This window comes from Pinus tabuliformis, chromosome 2_2 (assembly GCF_031772625.1).
Source record: "Pinus tabuliformis cultivar Carrire ecotype Pingquan chromosome 2_2, CPIR1, whole genome shotgun sequence".
Lineage (NCBI taxonomy): Eukaryota > Viridiplantae > Streptophyta > Pinopsida > Pinales > Pinaceae > Pinus > Pinus tabuliformis.
In genome coordinates, this window is record NC_142300.1 from 639,533,959 (window position 1) to 639,553,008 (window position 19,050).

Consider the following 19,050-nt stretch of genomic DNA (forward strand, 5'->3'; position numbering starts at 1 on the left):
TTACAGCGGGACTTGGGAGGAGCATCTCCAGCACATTGAGACAGTGTTGTGCATCTTGCAGGAGCAGCAGTTCTACGCCAAGCTCTCCAAGTGCGAGTTTGGGTTGACGGAGATGTTGTACTTGGGACACATCATAGGTGTGGACGGAGTGAGGGTCCACGAGGAGAATATCAAGGCCATCAGAGATTGGCGGGAGTCGAGGAACATGACAGAACTTCGAGGATTCATTGGCATTTGTACTTACTACCGGAAGTTCGTCAAGAGTTTCTCACAACTTGCTACACCCCTGACAGATCTGACGAGGAAGGGGGCATTCAGCTAGTCGGATACAGCGCAACGAGCCTTTGACAGGCTCAAGGAGGTTACGAACAGCTGCCTAGTGCTTGCATTGCCAGATTTCACGCAGCCATTTGTTTTGGAGTGTGATGCATTGGGAGAGGGGATCGGTGCAGTATTGATGCAAGGAGGTCACCCTATAGCCTATGAGAGCTAGAAGCTCCTTCAGCACGAGAGGTTGTATTCTATATACGACAAGGAGATGCTGGCCATCATGCATGCATTGGCCAAGTTCCGGTAGTATTTAGTGGGTAACAAGTTCAGGGTGAGGACTGATCACAACAGCCTCAAGTTCTTTTTGGAGAAGAAGCAGCTACAGGAGAGGCAACAGAAGTGGATCAGTAAGATTCAAGCATATGACTTTGACATTGAGTATGTCAAGGGTAAGAACAACGTGGTGGCAGATGCCCTTTCATGTAGACCAGCCACGTTGTCTCTTATGAGCTTGGACACAGACTGGAGGGCTCGACTTTTAGTAGAGTACTCCAAGGACAGGTTTGCATGTGAGGTTCTAGATGGGCAGGTGGCGGATGACAGGTATAGGGTGGTCGATGAGATCATCTACTACAGGGACAGGATCTTCTTGACTAAGGGATCTCAGCTCAAGAAGAAGATACTTCAGGCTTCACATGATTCACCATTGGCCGACCATCAGGGGTTTACCAAAACCTACAGGGCCATTAGAGATAGGTTCTCTTGGAAGGGCCTCAAGGAGGACGTACTCCAGCATATTCGGGAGTGCGATGTTTGCCAAAGGAACAAGGGGGAGATGAGCCATCCCGGAGGTTTATTGCAGCCTCTTCCCATTCTGGAGGGGAAATGGGAGTGTATTTCGATGGACTTCATCACAAGGTTGCCCATGGTACAGGGCAAGGATTGTATCTTTGTCGTCGTTGATCGACTAACAAAGTACGCACATTTCTTTGCCATATCCGCACACTACACAGCAGCACAAGTGGCCGAGCTGTTCTTCAGAGAGGTCTTCAGGCTACATGGTCTTCCTAAGACCATCGTCAGTGACAGGGACAGCCGTTTCATGGGCGGGTTTTGGTAGGAGCTTTTCCGGTTGGTGGGGACGGAGTTGACACCGAGTACCAGTTATCACCCACAGACGAACGAGCAGACAGAGATAGTTAACAAGTGGCTGGAGGGCTACTTGCGTAACTATGTCAGTGGGCAGCAGCGAGCATGGCTGAGATGGCTGCATCTGGGGGAGTACTGCTACAACACTACACATCACATGTCCATTGGTATGTCACCATTCTATGCTTTGTATGGATATCATCCTTTGTCTTTTGCTGACGTGATGTTTGGTGATAGCAAGGCTCCGAGAGCCAAGATTTGGATCCAAGAGAGTCAGGATATTCTCCGAGCTCTCAAGGACAATATGGCTACAACGCAAAACCAGCAAAAGCTATATGCTGACAGGGGTCGGGTGGAGAGACAGTTTGAGGTAGGGGACTTGGTCTACCTACGATTACAACCATACCGACAATCATCACTGAAGCAGAAGGGGGCTGAGAAGCTCAAGCCCCGCTTTTATGGACCATATAGGGTGATACGCAAGATTGGACAGTTGCATATGAGTTGGAGTTGCCCCAAGGCAGCAAGATTCATAATGTTTTTCATGTATCATGCTTGAAGAAGGCATTGGGGCAGCAGGTGACAGTGACAGATGAGCTACCACCCATAGATGATGAGGGGCATTTGGTGTTGCAGCCAGAGGCTATTATTGATACCAGGGAGAGACAGTTGCGGAGCAGGACGGTCTAGGAATTCTTGGTGAGGTGGAAGAATTTACCGGATGAGGATGCCACTTGGGACAGCAAGAAAATTTTGCAGCATCCATCACTTCAGTTGCTTGAGGACAAGCAACATTTTGCCGGGGGAGACTGTAATATTCCTAATTAGTTATGGCTAATTGGAATATTCGATTTTGCACAATTTTGCCTTTTATAGTTATTTGTAAATAAAAGAAGTGAGGAAAAGGGGACATAACTCACTTTTAGAATAAAAGTCACTTCCTAGTAGCACAACGTTGTGACTTAAAGGGGAGCCAAGGGGGCCAAAGGACCACGCAGAGATGGGGCCCACGCAGACACTTGGAGGGACTGCGCAGATGGGAAAAGGAACACGTGGCAAGAGGAGATTACGTTGGAGGAGGTGAGCCTTGGGATTGAGAGAGGCCAATGCTATAAAGGAGAGAGGAGCCTCCTCATTTTGGCATTCGATTATGTGCATTTGAGCTAGTCACTTCGACTTAGAGCACGCTGGCTGTTTAGCTAGTCTGCAGCACTGTTTAGTGCATTGAGTGTCTCCGTTTGAAGATCTCACCCTTAGCCCCGGGGGACTTCGAGTGCCTGCTCGGGCAAGGTATTTCCATCAGTATTTTTGCAGTAGTTTCATCAGCGTTTTGGCAGGAGGATTGAGCATCTTGGATGACTGCGTAGTCTTGAGAGGGATGACGCAATTCTTTCTGGCAGGAGTTTTGGATTGAGGTTTGCAGAGGGATTTGTGCTGGGAGATTGAGCAGGGGATCAGCCCTTGCATATTGGAGGATTTTAGCTAAGTATCAAGCATAGTTTTGGTGGGTTTATTTCAGTGGCAACGCAGAGCCTTGGGGAACTGCGTGGGTCCTCAAGGGGGCGATTTTTGGGGGTCGGCCATTTCAAAAAAGCTTTCTGGGTTTTTCTGCGTTTCTTGAGTAGAGTCCAATTCCAGAGTTTCAACTTTTTCTGAGGAGGGGAACAACCCCAAATCCTCATTTGATTTCCAGCAGTAGCAAGCAGCACAGCAATTCTCCAGCAACTTGGACGCAGTTCAGAGAGAGGCCATTCCTTTGCTATTCTGAGTATATTTCTTCACTTGCCTTGTGCAAGTCGAGGTGCCATCTTTTTTACCACCTCTTGTACTCATTCTATTACTCAATATAATAAAATGGCTTAGCATTTCTCGCTGCATTTCTTGAGTATCTGCTTACATTTCATGTTTACATTATTATATGTTGCACCGTTGTTATTTTTGTTTCCGGTTATTAGATCATTATACAGATTTGGTTGGAGTTTTGCAGGGGTTTGAGGAATATCTCTGAAACGGGATATTATAAGAAGATTCCACATGTTGATCTAGTATAGGAATCCCCCCTTCAAGATGTGGAATCTAATTATCAAATTCTTGAAATGATTTTGCATTTGTGAATCTATCCAAGCGATCAAGTTTCCGCTCAACAACATTGTCAGTTTTGGATGGTTCAAGAAAAATTACATCTCTAGATACAACAAAATTTTTATTGACTTCATCATAGAGACGATATGCTTTGGAGGTGTTTGAATACCCCAGGAAGATACACTTACGACTTCTTGCACCAAGTTTGTTTCTATGTACCTTTGGTATCAAGGCATAACAGGTGGAACCAAAGACCCTGAGATGCTTTACCGAAGGAATGTGCCCATGCCACATTTCATATGGAGTCTTGTTTCTAATAGCATTAGATGGACATCTATTCTTTATATATACAGCACATAGAATTGCATCAGCCCAAAACATCAACTTTACATTTTTGAAAAACATCATGGAGCGCACCATATTTAAGATTGTCCTATTCATTCTTTCAGCTACACCCTTCTGTTGGGGATTATAAGGCACAGTTGTTTGATGTTTGATCCCATGTTTGCAAAGATAGTTTTCAAATTCATTTGAAGTGTATTCTTGTCCATTATCGGTGTGAATAGAGCCAATATGAGATTGTGCATCATTTCAAACCATGTATGAAACTTCTTGAATGTTTGAAAAGCATCAGATTTGTTCTTCAATAAATAAACCCAACATATTCTGGTGTAGTCATCAATAAATGTCATCATATATTTATTTCCATTTCCAGAAGGAACAGGGATTGGACCACATAAATCTGAATGAATGAGTTCAAGTTTTCTATGTGCCGTTGAATTTGAATCATGAAAAGACTGCTTGCTATGCTTTCCTAAAATGCAAGCATCACATTGCTTAAGTTTCCTAGGAATTGTAGGCAAACCAGCAGCACCATTTTTCTTCAATAAGCGAAGGCTGTCATAGTTCAAATGTCCAAATCTAGAATGCCATAATAAACTTGATGGAAGTGTACCTTCTTCATAATGCGAATTGTATGAGAAATTTTGTGCACAAGCAAAGGTACCTTGCAGCTTGAGAAGCTTTTCCTCTTCTATTCCCCTCATGACAAGTGAGTGGTTAGATGTTTTTCTCACCTCAAACTTGCCATCAAACATATGAATGAAGTGACCTTGCTGGCGGATGTGGACCAAGTACAGCAAGTTTCTCTTTAGCTATGGGAGATATAGAACATGATGCAGAAGAAAGTCTGGAAGACCAGGCAATTTGAGCCTGATTGTGCCAAGCCCTGATGGCTTGATTTTTTATTGGTCTCCAAAGTATACTGCTCCATCAACATTGTCAGTAAATTCTTCAAAAAAATCTTTTCTATGAGTCATGTGGCAAGTTGCTCCTGAATCACGTAACCACTCATTTTTCCAAGAAGCAAGTGAAGCATTAAATAAATCTTCATTTACTCTGATATTACATTGTGCACAACATAATGAGTGGATTCAGGTGCTTTACCTTTGTCTATGTCATTAGTTTTACCTTTTTGTTGGTTTCTTTGCTGCTCTATTTTGTCCCATGGTAACTTCCCTGTAGAGGCATCATGTGATCCATTTCTTTTGCAACGTATACAGTGCAAATCTGACTTTTCTCCTTGAAAGTGTCTGCCCCCCCTGCCTCTGAAATATCTTCCTCTTCCTCTTCGACCACCTCTTCCTCTGGAAGAATCTTGGGCAAGATTCTTTTCTTTATGAGCAAGGCGCACAGCCTCTTCAGAAGATTTAGGGGTTGTCTTCTTTCCAAAAGCTTTCTCTCTTTCAGCAAATTTTTTCACAAAGGAGTCAAAGGTAATATCTTTGAGATTTCCATTCGCTTGCAATGACTCAAGATAATTGGAGTAAGTAGGATAAAGTGCCTTGAGAAAAGCGATAAGAGGAATATCCAATTCAACCTTAGTGGCTTTGATATCATGCATTATAGATTTTACTTCGGATGCAAGAGCAAGAAGATCATTATTTTGTAATTCAAGAGTGAAGAGTTTAATCACGAGTTGAACAACTTCAAGTGTAGAATGTGAGTCATAAAGTTCTTTCAGCTTTTGTAAGGCTTCGAAAGCAGTTGAAAATGGCGAAATATGGCGACTCACCTCTTCACTTATAAATGCTACAATTAATGCATAGGCTTTGTTGTTCTTATTTTCCCAAATGGCGAGCTCTTTGTCTGAGGTAGGCTATTTTGGCTCTTTGTCTCTGTCTCCAACACACACTCCTTTCCACAACTCATTGAAAATGAGGGTGTGTTTTATCATTCGGGACCACTCAGGATAGTTCTCCTTGCCAGTAAGAACTATTCCCACAATAGATATGATTGAATGCATATTGTAAAAAAACTTCTGTTGGCAAAAAAAATTTGTGTACTGTAAAAAATACTTCTGCTGGGAAAATGTGCTTCAAAAATAATGCAGCCTTATTCTTCCTTCTTGATTTAATATACAAAGATCAAAACTATATTCTATGCATATAGAATATCACCATTTTTTTTTGTATTACAATATGGTTGCAATTCAAGAGAAACAATATCAACTGCTCAAAAGCGAAAGAACACCTATCATAACTTGAATTCTGATGTAAATCAGAATTTGCCAAAAAAAACTTGGATGGATGCTTTTCTCATAAGTGAGTGGTCAGATGCATGAAAGCTCAAATCCTATGCTTTACGCTTTGATACCATTTACACCTTGACATCGCACTGATACAGCTGCCTCCACCACCGTTGTCGTCGCCACCAGCACCATCTCGGGCAATATATATTATCACGCTCTTCACCGCACGCAGTTATAGTTAAGTGTGCTGATCACGCTCTATTATCACGGCAGTCTCTCGCAACGGACTCGTTTCACGCTGTTCCCGCGGGATCTGCTCTCAGAAGGTGCAGTATTAAGGCAGAAAGGCAAAATCAAAATCCCGAAGTAACAGAAACTGTTGCAGATGCAACACCGAAACACCTATGCCAGAGAATGGATTGCTTGAATTTGTCCTTGATAAAAAAAAATACTTATGGTGTATTTGCTAAGCCTGTGGATCCCAACGAGCTCCCAGATTACCATGAAATCATACAAAACCCAATGGATTTTGGTACAATACGGAAGAAGCTTTCAAAAGGAGCATATGTGTCTTTTGAACAGTTTGAGAAGGACGTCCTTTTGATTACTACCAATGCAATGCACTATAATGCATCAGATACCATCTATTACAAACAGGCTCGCGCAATACAGGAGCTAGCAAGAAAAAAAAATTCAGGACAAGAACACGCCTGGACCGTGGCCACCGAATCACAACGGAACCCTTACCCCATGATACAAATCACAACCCTAAAGTGTTGAAGATAGGGCTGCAACACATTTCCATTAATAGATTATGCATTACAAGTTACAACAAATGAAACAGTTCAGATGTAGAACACAAGTTAAAGCAACATGCATTACAAGTGTTAAAGATCAGTCTTACAACAAATACAATACATGTGTGAAAACGTGTTGGCCTGTTAACAGGCTTCTGAATTAAGCGAAAGTTCCAAGACACATCGTTACACCATACATCACTAACCCCGTCAGTGGGGTGTTGGAGCCACTACTTACTCCTCAAAGAAAAGATTACAAACTCTCTTGGCTATGTGGGAGGAGCTGAGGTGAAAAGTCCTTTGCATGTACAAATGAGGGGGTATTTATAGCCAAGGGTGAAACTGACCCTTGTGGTTGTTCGACTACCCTCATGACCGTTTGACTTCCATGACTCTTCGACTTACATGACTCTTTGTTCAACAAGTGGGTCTCTTGGACTTCCACGTTACATCACATTGATTGACAACAAGCCCATAGTGAGGATGTGGGCGACATGACAATGCTAGTACATTCGTGCTGCTGCTGGAGTGCATGTCAAGCTATAGTGTTGTTGGGTGATGGATGTCTTCATGGTGTATCATAGCTTCACCTCCGCATGGCAAAGTGCGCGGAGTCTTCGATGGTCCTTGGTTCGCTTGATGAAGCTTTAGCATGTTGTTCCTTGCTTGCATGTTGGAAGGCTTGACAGGCTCATTTGTTCGCGAAGGTGCTTGTTCGTCGCGTTCGTCCGCTTCGCATGCTTCGTTCGTTTATCCGTTGGTGAACCTGTCATTCTGCATGTGCTCTCTTCGTTCATCCCATTCGTCGTCTTGCCATGTTCGTTGGTGTACTTGTACCTGCAGTCACTCATGAAAAGACGACATCAAATCCAAAACCTCCTAGTCTACCATGACTCATGGTTATTCAGGTGCAGGTGACCGGGAGAGGCAGCAAGGCTGTGATGCAGGATGGTGGCTCCGGGCAACTGCTGATGAAAACTGCGAAAGAGTCACTAAGAGATGGAGACAGGAAATCTGAGTCGACAGTGACTGTCTGCAAGGTTCAGCTCGACTGGGAGGCAAAATTGCACAAATTTTGGGAGGAACAATTCTGGCTGCTAGAAGGCAAGGCAAGGATGCTCTGTGCATTTTTCAGAACGAACAAGCAGCGGGGCTAGACAGCCAGGTTTGCGCAATTTTCCAGAGGAACGGGCCAGGTTACTTGAAGGGTTAGCAGGCAGGGATTGCGCAGTTTTTTTGGGGAACTGCCCGGGTCACTGGCGGCTAAATCTGCGCAATTCCCAGAGGAAACTGCCAGTTGGCTGTTGGGGTCATTGGCAACCAAAACTGCACAATTCCCAGAGGGAACTGCCAGTTGGCTGCCCGAGAGACTCACAGCAAAAACTGCACAATTCCTAGAGGGAACTAGCAGTTTGCTCCTAGGGCTTGTTGGCAAGGAAAACTTCACTGAGTCCAGGAGGCCAGCCTGTTGATCATCTCTGCGCAATTTGTGAGTTGAACTCACTAATGGGCAGCGGAAGGCTTGCTCATGAACATTGCACAATTTGTGAGATGAACAGTTGGTCAACTGTCAAGATGACTAACTAGGAAAACTGTGCAATTTTCTGAGGGAAATAGGGGAACACACTTGGTGGATGCCCGACCTGTTTGCGCAATTTCCTCATCAGTTTAGCAGGCGAAGTCAATGGCCTCTGCACAATTTTTTAGGGGAGTCAATCTCGAGGTGACTACTGGGTCCAACTATCCAGGTGGCTAGCATGAGAGTTGATTGATTTGCTTGCGAGCAGCACAGCTTGAAAAGACTAGCTTGGTGCTTTTGCATTGTTCTAGTTGATAGATAATCGAGTCAATGGCTGTTAGATGGGAGTCAGGTCATCATCATATGCACACATACTCACATGACTTGACGACGAAACGACCAAACCATCCAGACACACATGCTCAAAAACACTGACTGACGGTGCAAGTGACAAGCGCGACACTCATGATTGATCATTCATTGATCGAGACAATGCTTGTGCAACAATGAATGTGACTCCATGTGTGAGTGCGATAGATGCACATCTGAAGCGAAGACCTTGAGCATAACCAGAACATGGTCGCAAGCATGACTTAGACATCAGCATGCAGAGACTTGAATGCAATGAACAAGCAAGGCGGATGTAAGGACTCACACGAGCTCACGGAGTGAACCCGAGTGTGTGCAGTCATCAAGTGAACTCTTCAAGGGAGGCTCCAAAATTGGTGCAGGCCAAAATTTTGGAGGGTGGTTGTAGCTGCTACAACACTTGGCGACACACTAGTAGAACTCCAGCTTCTCTGTTTCGGTTCATTGCTAGCACAGGGCCTTGGTCTTTCAGGGAGTATTGAATCGCTGTGTGGGTTACTTCAGTTTCCCCACTTACCCCATGGACATACATGGTTCACCCTTTGCCAACTCAGTCGAACACAATCAAAAGTTCAGCTTGAATCTCAGTGTTTCAAATCTAGGAAGGGTAGTTTAGCTCGCGAGTTGAAGATTTTCAAAGTATAAGTTTTCATCTCTGGTGTTGCCCCGCTGCTAGCAAGCCTGGACAGTACCCCGGCGGAGTTGCATGCATCACCTCTCTGCGCAAGAAGTCTTTCTCTTCTTTCGCCTTTGTATTTTTCAAGAGGACTTTGCATACACACTTATTTATTTTGGGGCGGAAGAGGGATCCCGACTTATTGAGAGCAGAAGAGGTTGTTCTTTCAGAGAAACTTGAACCCTTCCCGAAATAAAAGCAACTACCCTTTGCTATCATCTAACCCAATGTTGCACACAGTACCTGAAATAGTGGTGTTATCTTCACTTGAAGGTCTTCTGGAATGCCACCAGGTTCCAGTAGCGGAACTCGGTGGACTTGCACTGGTCTACGAGAGGCTTGGCCCACACACATATTATTTGCAATCGCTGGGCAGGAGGATCAACAACCTTCCTGCCAATAGCCAAGATCTCAAACATCATTTTTAGTAGGTCGGGCCGCGGCCATGCCATGTACATAGTATGCTTGCTACTTATTGTTTTCATTTCATTTGTTTTGCTTATTATCTTTGCTTTAGCCTTGTTTGATTTTGTTTACTATTTTTGTTCACGTTCGTTTTGTTTGTTTGATATATTACTATTTTTGTTTCCGGAATAAGTGCTGCCAACTACTACGTTTTGGCTTTTGAATAGAGTATGTGGCTGAAATTTGAAGAGACTTGTGGCACTACAACACTTGGCCAGTCTTGTGTCCGTCTTCTTTGTGCTTGTTTACAACCTTCGGCCAATGAAGTCCTGACAGAAAATACGAACCGTCTGCAAGGGAAGTTTTGGTCCAACCATGAACCTATGTCCACACTGGGAAGTCCCATGCCTATACTCAACCTTCTACTCTGTGTGTTCAAGCTCATCCAACTAGTAGAAACAGAGAAGGGGAAAATCTAAACGAGCAAACCTATTTTAGAGGTCTTACATGCTTCTCTGAAGGAACAACCTCTTCTGCTCTCAATAAGTCGGGATCCCCCTTCCACCCCAAAAATAAATAAGTGCCTATGCAGAGTCCTCTTCAAAAATACAAAGACGAAAGAAGAGAAAGGCAACCTGCACAGAGAAGTGATGCATGCAAATTTGTCGGGGTATTGTCCACGCCTGCTGGCAGTGAAGCAACACCAGAGATGAAAACTTATACTCCGAAAATCTTCAACTCGCGAGCTAAACTACCCTTCCCGAATTCGAAACACTGAGATTCAAGCTAAACTTTTGATTGTGTTCGGCTGATTTGGCAAAGGGTGAACCACATATGTCCATGGCGTAAGTGGGGAAACTGAAGTAACCCGCACTGCGATTCAATACTCCTCGAAAGACCAAGGCCCTGTGCTAGTAATGAACCGAAATGAAGACGCTGGAGTTCTACCAGTGTGTTGCCAGGTGTTGTAGCGGCTACAACCACCCTCCAAAATTTTGGCCTGCACCAACTTCGGAGCCTCCCTTGAAGAGTTCATTTGATGACTGCGCACACTCGGGTTCACTCCATGGGCTCGTGTGAGTCCCTACATCTGCGTTGCTTGTTCATTGCATTCAAGTCTCTGCATGTTGATGTCTAAGTCATGCTTGCGACCATGTTATGGTTATGCTCAAGGTCTTTGCTTCGTATGTGCTTGTTGTGTTCACTATTGCAAACTACACATAGAGACTTCTTCCGAAAATCTTCAATGTGACTTCTTCCGAAAAAATATTTGATACAAGTTATTTAATTATTAAACAGCGATGATAACACTATTGCAGACTACACATACATGCAAATCATGAATTGAAAATAGAACGAGACAAATACACAAGTGACACCGTTATTTTTGGACAAACATCCCCAGAATAACCCAATGCGGAAAAACCGATGCAACAGCTCTGAGGGTTTTCTATTATTAAGCAGTAGTTCTAAATACAACTCTGGATGCCCTCTCGGTTATCCGGTTACAGAGATAAAAATATACTGGCATAAACCTAAGTGAGATTACCTCATTTCGCCCGAGAAAAATCTCTTCGTTCCGACAACTGGACTGATTATCCCCGAACACAACTGCGGTACCCCTTCGCAGTAGTTGCGTGGGCCTACGTGGAGCACACTCGGACACTACGTCAGCACTGTGCTGCCTCCTTTTGCCTCCTAGAGCTCTGATGTCAGCCTTCTCGGTTGATCCTACTGCTCCCCGACTGAATTCGGATTTCTGCTGGAGGGTGGCTCTACCCTACGCTAGCACTGCATCAAGCAATGTGTGGGCCCTCCTGGCCCAGCGTTAGCTTCCCTGGGTTTGCACTGCCTCCTCTGGCGTCTCTTTGCCTCTCTCTGTTGTGTATTCGAGGTCCCGGAGAAGATCCTCCAACCTCAACTATCCCTGCCCCTCTACTACAACAGATCACTTGTTCGATTTTCTCAACAAACCTCGCCCCAGAAAAATCGAACTGACTAATCTCTCAAGTGTATCTCCAACTGACCCTCAAACCTCCTCTTATACTTTTCTTGTTGATGAATCAACGACCAAGATTAAGTCCCTAATCAACGACTAAGATTAAAACAAACTTGATCCTCGTCACTTAGAAGTTTCTCACCCATATTCTTATTAATACCCATTAATATTTTTATTTTCCTAAGTTTAGACTTAGGAACCCATTAAAAATATTAATTATTTTAATAACTCCTCATCCAGTTGGAATTTCTCCAAACAATTTTTGGGTTTTGGAGATCTCACATATTCTATCCCCTCCACAAAATTTCGGAGCTAGATCACATTCGATGCTACCCAAAATAAACACTACCTCTTAGCGAGGAATGTGCTCTAATAACACTTCTCAATAGAAGTACTACATTGATCCACTGCATCGATCCTCTATGCTATTGATGCTTGGCCTGATGCCCTTCATCCACTGCACTACTGCTTCCTGTACTGCTGCCCATGACTCTGCCACTACCACTATAGTCTACATTTGTACTACAGCTCCCTCTCAAAATGTTGCATCATGCTGCCCATAGCACTGCTAGTGCTAACTATTGCACTGCAACTCAGTTACTGAGAAGTAAGTAACTGAAACTTCACCCAAGCACTAACATGATGGTCAATCTAGATGCCTCGTGATGCTGAAGCTACCTCTGCTACTAATCTGTGTTAACCCTCTGCTGCTACTGCATTGTTGCAAACTGCTTTGTGCCTCTCGCACTGCTACAACATCCACTATGTTGCCTTAGACTTTGGCACTCTAGCAATGCCAATGTCCCTCCATCACACCTTGCTCCAACCGACACTCGTCATTATCCTATTGTTGTTAAGGGCTCCCGTAGCCGTATGTGATCCAAGAGTTTGGGAACCTCAAGGATCCTGCCCTACATGTAGTCCTCTCAACTACAACTCCATGTCGCCCAACCTCTTCTCCAGAGGCACATGAGCACTCATGGCATAATCATCATCCTAGCATTCCCTGTCAGCGTTCGCTAGAGCAACCTTTGAGTCAAAAGCGTCCTCCTTGCCCTTCTTCTGGGGGAACTGAGTGGTGCAATGTCCAGGTTCCCCACACTTGAAGCATCTGGCATGGAAATATCCTTCTTCTTTCTCTTTTGTTGCCCTTGTTGTCCCGATGATGGGAGAGTTGCATCCTCTTCCTCTTCCTTCCTGACTCGGGCTCCTTTGACGCTACTCCCTGCCTTGGTCAACCTCCTGATCTTCTCTTGTCAAAGAGTTGCCCACATCTCCTCCCAACTAGGGAGAGTCGCTCTACCCAAGATACTTTGGAAAAATGTCTCCCTTTCCTCGGTGACGGCATTCAAAGCAGTCCCGAGTCACTCCCGACCATCAACTTAGGATCTGGTGTCGACCCCATGGAAGTCAACTGGTAGGTGCTCCTTTATCCAGGCAATATAGCAGTGCACAACCTTCAACAAGTAATGAGGAACCCCCTAAAGTGTAGCGCTTCATTTCCTAGTAAAAACAGTAGCGAAATAGAGCTCAAATCTCACTCCAACCACAAACCTCAAAATATAAAGTGTCAAAATGTAACCAACCCCTGAAAAATAAAAGTGCTCAAAACGGCATGAAATATTGGTCTGATACTCTACATTACAAAATGGTCTGGACCAAATGTGTCAAAGATCTCTAAAATGCAACTCATAATGTACTCCAAAAACCAATTTTTGAAAATGTCACCAAATAAGCAAAAAATTCCATTTCATGGCATGTAACCATCATGGCTGATGCAGGCTAAAACACTTCACCAATGATTTGATAAAGCATTGACTCTTCGGCAGAATGAGAGTCAATGGTGGTTGAAAATTTCAATCCATATAACATTTGATGTAGAAGGTGATTTCAACTTCAAGAAGTAGCGCTCTTCCACACCTAGGTACCAATGTGTTACAAAAATCATACACCAAGGCTTTGAGGATTCCTCTCTTCTCTATGACCCCAGAGTTGTATGTTTTTGTTTCCTTGCCAGTAGGTTTTAGATTGTAGGTCTTTGGCCTCAAAGGATAAATAGGCTTTTATAGGAGCTTCAACCAGTCTCCCACTATATTGTTTCTAATGTGTCAAGCAATCCCTTTGACCTATTTATGGTCACTCGTTCAACATTAATAAAATTATCTTATCTTACTAGGTAAAAAAGACAAGTGCCCTGCCTGAAATACCATTGACCTGCTAAAAATTAACTACCAAAAAATAGACAGAAGATCACAACCTCAGATTTAGTTGAAATTCACACGATGGGCTAATCTCAACTCTGGGTCTGAAATATAATTTCCATGCCATTTTGACTACTTTCTAAAAGTAGAATTTCCTCAAACATAAAAAAATCCTCTGATTCACCCCAAATCCAAACCATAATCCTGATTCCCCAACAGGTATCCAGATTCCAAATAAACTGTCATTTACTGCTAGAAAATATCAGGTTTCTAAAAACAGCCAAATCAAGAATCTGAAAGTCAATCTGACTGTCCTCCATCCTTGTGCATGCTCCTCAAACTGCATGTGAATCTGATGCATGGGAAAACAAAGCTACAAATATAATAATGGAAGCCTGAACTCAAAAATCAGCTAATAATAGCACAGTTTGTGCTATCCCCCTGAAACACAGTTGTCTGAATCCCCAAAACTCATACAATACAACTTTGGAACAAGGTTAAGGTTGGAACAAAGCTCTGCAACAAAGTACCCATATAGTTAAGGTACTCACTAGCCATCCATGCCGAATGATGGACAGTAACAACCAAACATTCCATCTCGTAATGTACCCATGAACATATGCTGGAAAATAGCACACTTACTTATAAAGGAAAATATGGTGTTATCAGACATCAAGGGCTTCGTGTCCTTCTATTTATGATGCCTCCTTCTCATAGACTATTTCAGATCTTTGAAAAGGTAGAAGAAAAATTCAACTTACCATGTTGTATTATTTCTAAATAACAACATCAAATCATAAATTAAAAAACAACATGATGCCTGACAGAAAAAGCCAAGGCTTATTGGATTTTTGGGAAGAATTTGCATGCAAGCTACATAAATTTCAGCCAGGAAATGCCAACAGTTATGCAACATAAAGCAGTAGCATGCCTCAGTCCTTCAAGTTGCAGAAATAATCAAATTGACTATTAGAACATATCTAAATCTTGGGTTAGGATGGATAGTGCTTATCATGGAAGCAAAGACACAGCTAAATTCCTAGGTATACCACATAAATAAAGCTTTTATGTGCTAAAGATTGAAACAGGAAACACTTAACCATGTGTTTATGCCATATGGGATGCAAGGTAGCTCTTTCCTTTTTGGACTGGGACCTAAGAAAAGTTTTCAAATCTTTTTGTTGGCCCATTCAATAAGAGGGTACAGTTTTGAGAAATGACTGAACAAGTAGAGAGCATGGGAGAGAACCTCAGGAAATTATTCACCACAAAACCCATGTTTCTTGTGGAAATGGTGTTAGGTCATAATTCAATTACAACTCCACCCCTCTTCAACTAGGAGAATTTTCAACTTTAGTGCTGAGATGATGGCTTTGATGAGTGCTAAAATGAATATCATTAAGAGAGATGTATGGTTTGAGGCTTGTAGTTCCCTTACAAAAATACTTGATGTAATCTTCAAGAAAATTTTGATGTAACATAAGATGCATTTTCTTCAGAAAGAAAAATAAGACCTTGCATTTCACAATTGATATTTAGAGGGAGTTCAACTGAATCTCTATTTGAATAATTTTACATTCATACAACACATCAAGAATGCCATACCTGCATACCCAAGGCTAAATAGAAGATGCAATGAACTCAATGACAAGCAACTTTCTAATTTTCTCAAAAATAATTATTAGAGAAACGAATTTGGATGTGCTCGTGATAATAGCAATAGGAAGCATCAGTCATCCTGATTGAAGAGATGATACTCACAGTTTCAACAATTTTGTCATGTTAACATACGAACGAGGAATAGTACCATTTGGGAAGTGGTTATTATCAAGTTGCCTGCCAAAGAACAAAGTGGAAAGGAAAAATTCATGAGTAAAAAGAACTGTGCAGGTAATGCTCTCTTCACATAATCATCTTTAATGTCTACTGCCCGAACATGCCAACCACATAAAAACAAGTACATTTAGAAATAGATTGCAAAGGTTGTTGAGAAGGAATTACTTGTTTAGACATATCAACTCAAACTGAAATTTTGACAACCACCATAGAAAGTCTTAAAGAACAATTTTCAAGTGAAATATAGCTGGCTTCAGGAACTTTATGGTCAGTTAATTTTAGTCTACAAATGGATCATTGGAATTTGGTATACTTTTCATACTTAATTGGAAGAGGATTTCTCTTTAGCATTAGGCAGCATACCACAGACAAGAACTCATCCTTGGCATCGGCATAATGATTGGTAATTTAGGATCATCTAGGAATCACTATGGAATCATGGATGCTTTTCAGAAGTAGATAATCTATATACTCCGATTCGATCAGAAGCTATGCAAAAACTAGCATGTTTTCACATTTTTTACACTATATCTTTCCCTGCATCCCTGCTCTGCATCTCACACTGCATTTCAAAGTTGTAGACATGAAGATTTAAACATTAATAAGGTAAGCTTATTCTTTTCTGCAAAATGGGTTAGAAGCAACATGGAAGAAACGGATTCCCATATTCATAAAACATACTCCCCCCTATTCATAAAACATCCTTTCTTATTTACCAGAGCATCCATTTCTTAATTGCAAACGGAACAAGCCCAGGTTCTCAATGGTTTGTCAATAATGTTAAACAAGGCTTAATTAGAGTCTGATTGACCTGTTTTTATATTTACTGGACATTAAAATTATTTATTTCTTTCTTGCTTTCTTTCTGTAAGGCATCTATTCAATAGATGTGAAAATAATCGAAATTAACATGGTGTTTGCCGACTTTGTCCAATGCTAACAAAATTCTTAAAAGGAAAGGTCATTTCACAACATGGTCACTGTGATCATGAGGTAGCAATTTTTCTTAATTGCAAATGGAACAAGCCCAGGTTCTCAATGGTTTGTCAATAATGTTAAATAAGGCTTAATTACAGTCTGATTGACCTGTTTTTTATTTACTGGACATTAATATTATTTCTTTCTTTCTTTCTTTCTTTCTATAAGGCATCTATGCAATAGATGTGAAAATAATCGAAATTAACATGGTGTTTGCCAACTTTGTCCAATGCTAACAAAATTCTTAAAAGGAAAAGTCATTTCACAACATGGTCACTGTGATCATGAGGTAGCAATTTTTCCACGAACACAATATATTATAGAAGGTTTCTACATTCCTTTGAAAAGTTGTGATCCTACTGTAACACCCACAAGTAACGGACAAGGATTTTAGTGTCCTGTCATAAATTATGAATCTTGTTTATGATACTTTGAGTTCAATCTAAGTATAATTCCAAGGGCACACAGAATGTCTCACCTGCTGAAATAAAACAAGGCCTCCGGCTAACAGAAGAATAACAAGCTAGGAAGCAATATTCACCTATTGGAACAAGAATTGGGTACAATAATTTCAAACCAATCGAGTTCTTCTATTTAACTCCTTCCAATACCAGACTTCCCAATTGCATAACCTTCCTACCGCTTGAGGCATATTGACCTGCAATTGGGTCTATAGGTAAAGATTTTCACGATGCCTGTAATAACATAAAATGTCACCAGGACAATGTAACATTCTCATTTAATTATATAAAGTACACTAACACTCTACTGAAGAACAAGGAAAGAGTCTTCTGTTACCCCTCAAAATGCAGGGTCATTTTGGGCATTTTCAGTGTTTTTTCCAGCAGTTATGTGATGAGGAGATGCAGTTCCAGAAGTGAAGGGAGTTTCCAGCTGTTCCAAATAACAGAAATATCAGCAGCATTTTTGGCAGTCTGTTGAACACTTTTGAGGATGGATACTGTACTAGCAGCAGGCACTATTTTTGTCCAGATCCAAAGAGAAACATGTTGTGGAGTATGTCTCAATGAAGTATGTTCTGTTCAGCCTACAGCAGTTAAGATGGGTAATTCTTTTGTCAACTGTAGCAGGGAAAATATTTATATTTGACGCTATTGCTGGCTGTCCCATTTTATCCCCTACATTCTAATAAGGTACATAACATAGAACATGCTTTGATAACTGGGCACTGAAAGCGCATTGTAGTCAAGATATTGTTAGCTATGCAAAGGTTATTCCTTGAGTTATAAAGTAGAGTATTGATAGCAGATTGTTGTTTACATGTTGGCAGTAAACTCTTCATGATATCCTGGAGGCTGGATCATATACAAAGATGTCTTGTAAGAAATCAGTACTGGAAATGTAATCATCAGTCACAATTATTCTATCAAGAAAGGACATCAACCTGGCTGCCATTACGTATGCTCAGAAACAGATCCATTTTTATTTTCCCAGGGACATGTAACAAAGAGCTAAATTTGTATGTCCTGGCCATCTTTTGCATTTTGCAGTACATTTCCTGTTGAGAGTGACCAAATTATGCTTTTACTTATCTTTTTAGCTGCAGCAACCTCTGGGGCATCATTCCAGGCCCAACCCAAGTTGTGGACAAGGGGAGGGGGAGGCTAACCCTATGTGGATCCAATGCACACATACGAACCTAGATGGAAAAAGAGATGAATGGGGCTAAGATGAGTGGAAGGGGAGTGATGTAGGTGGTATGGAAAGAGGGACCATGCAACCAAAATCGGGTTTTCCCATGTAGTGCCAACCCAAAAGCCAAATGGTCAGTAAAGGAGATCCCATGGGACAAAGATACAAGGGAAGCACGAAATCGGGCAATGGAGACAAGAATACAAGCCTAACCCACTCTTTCTGCCGAATCCCCCCACCAATCCATGTCTAAAAGTGCCCATGACAAGTAAGGAAAATTACTCAACTATACCGATGAAAAGCCATACCTTTGGGGTCGGGAGGCCCACCTTCAAACATACATTCATGGCAAGTGGTCGAGGGACCACCTGGATGGCTCAAATGGCGGAGATAATGGCACATTGAGCTATCTGCTGGCTGCTAGCTGAGGACCATCTAGGAGAAAATTTCCTCCTATATACACTACCTACAGGTGGTGGGTAAAAGGTGCAACAAACTAAGTCTAACTTAGGAAAATTGATTAATTAATGGGTATTAATTGAGGAAATCAACTTATGCTCTAGAGACTTCCAGAAAAGTGTATTGA

The 19,050-nt window shown here is 42.1% G+C and overlaps 1 protein-coding gene across 2 annotated transcripts in view; it reads right to left on the reverse strand.

Moving 5' to 3' along the window:
- LOC149194248 (putative LRR receptor-like serine/threonine-protein kinase At1g06840) overlaps positions 1 to 19,050 on the reverse strand; it is a 281,247-nt gene that overhangs the window by 150,215 nt on the left and 111,982 nt on the right. For both annotated transcript variants that reach the window (XM_089405064.1, XM_089405065.1), the window contains one exon: positions 15,759 to 15,833. In XM_089405064.1, coding sequence (XP_089261190.1) covers positions 15,759 to 15,833 — 75 coding nt within the window. The remainder of the gene's footprint in view (positions 1 to 15,758; positions 15,834 to 19,050) is intronic.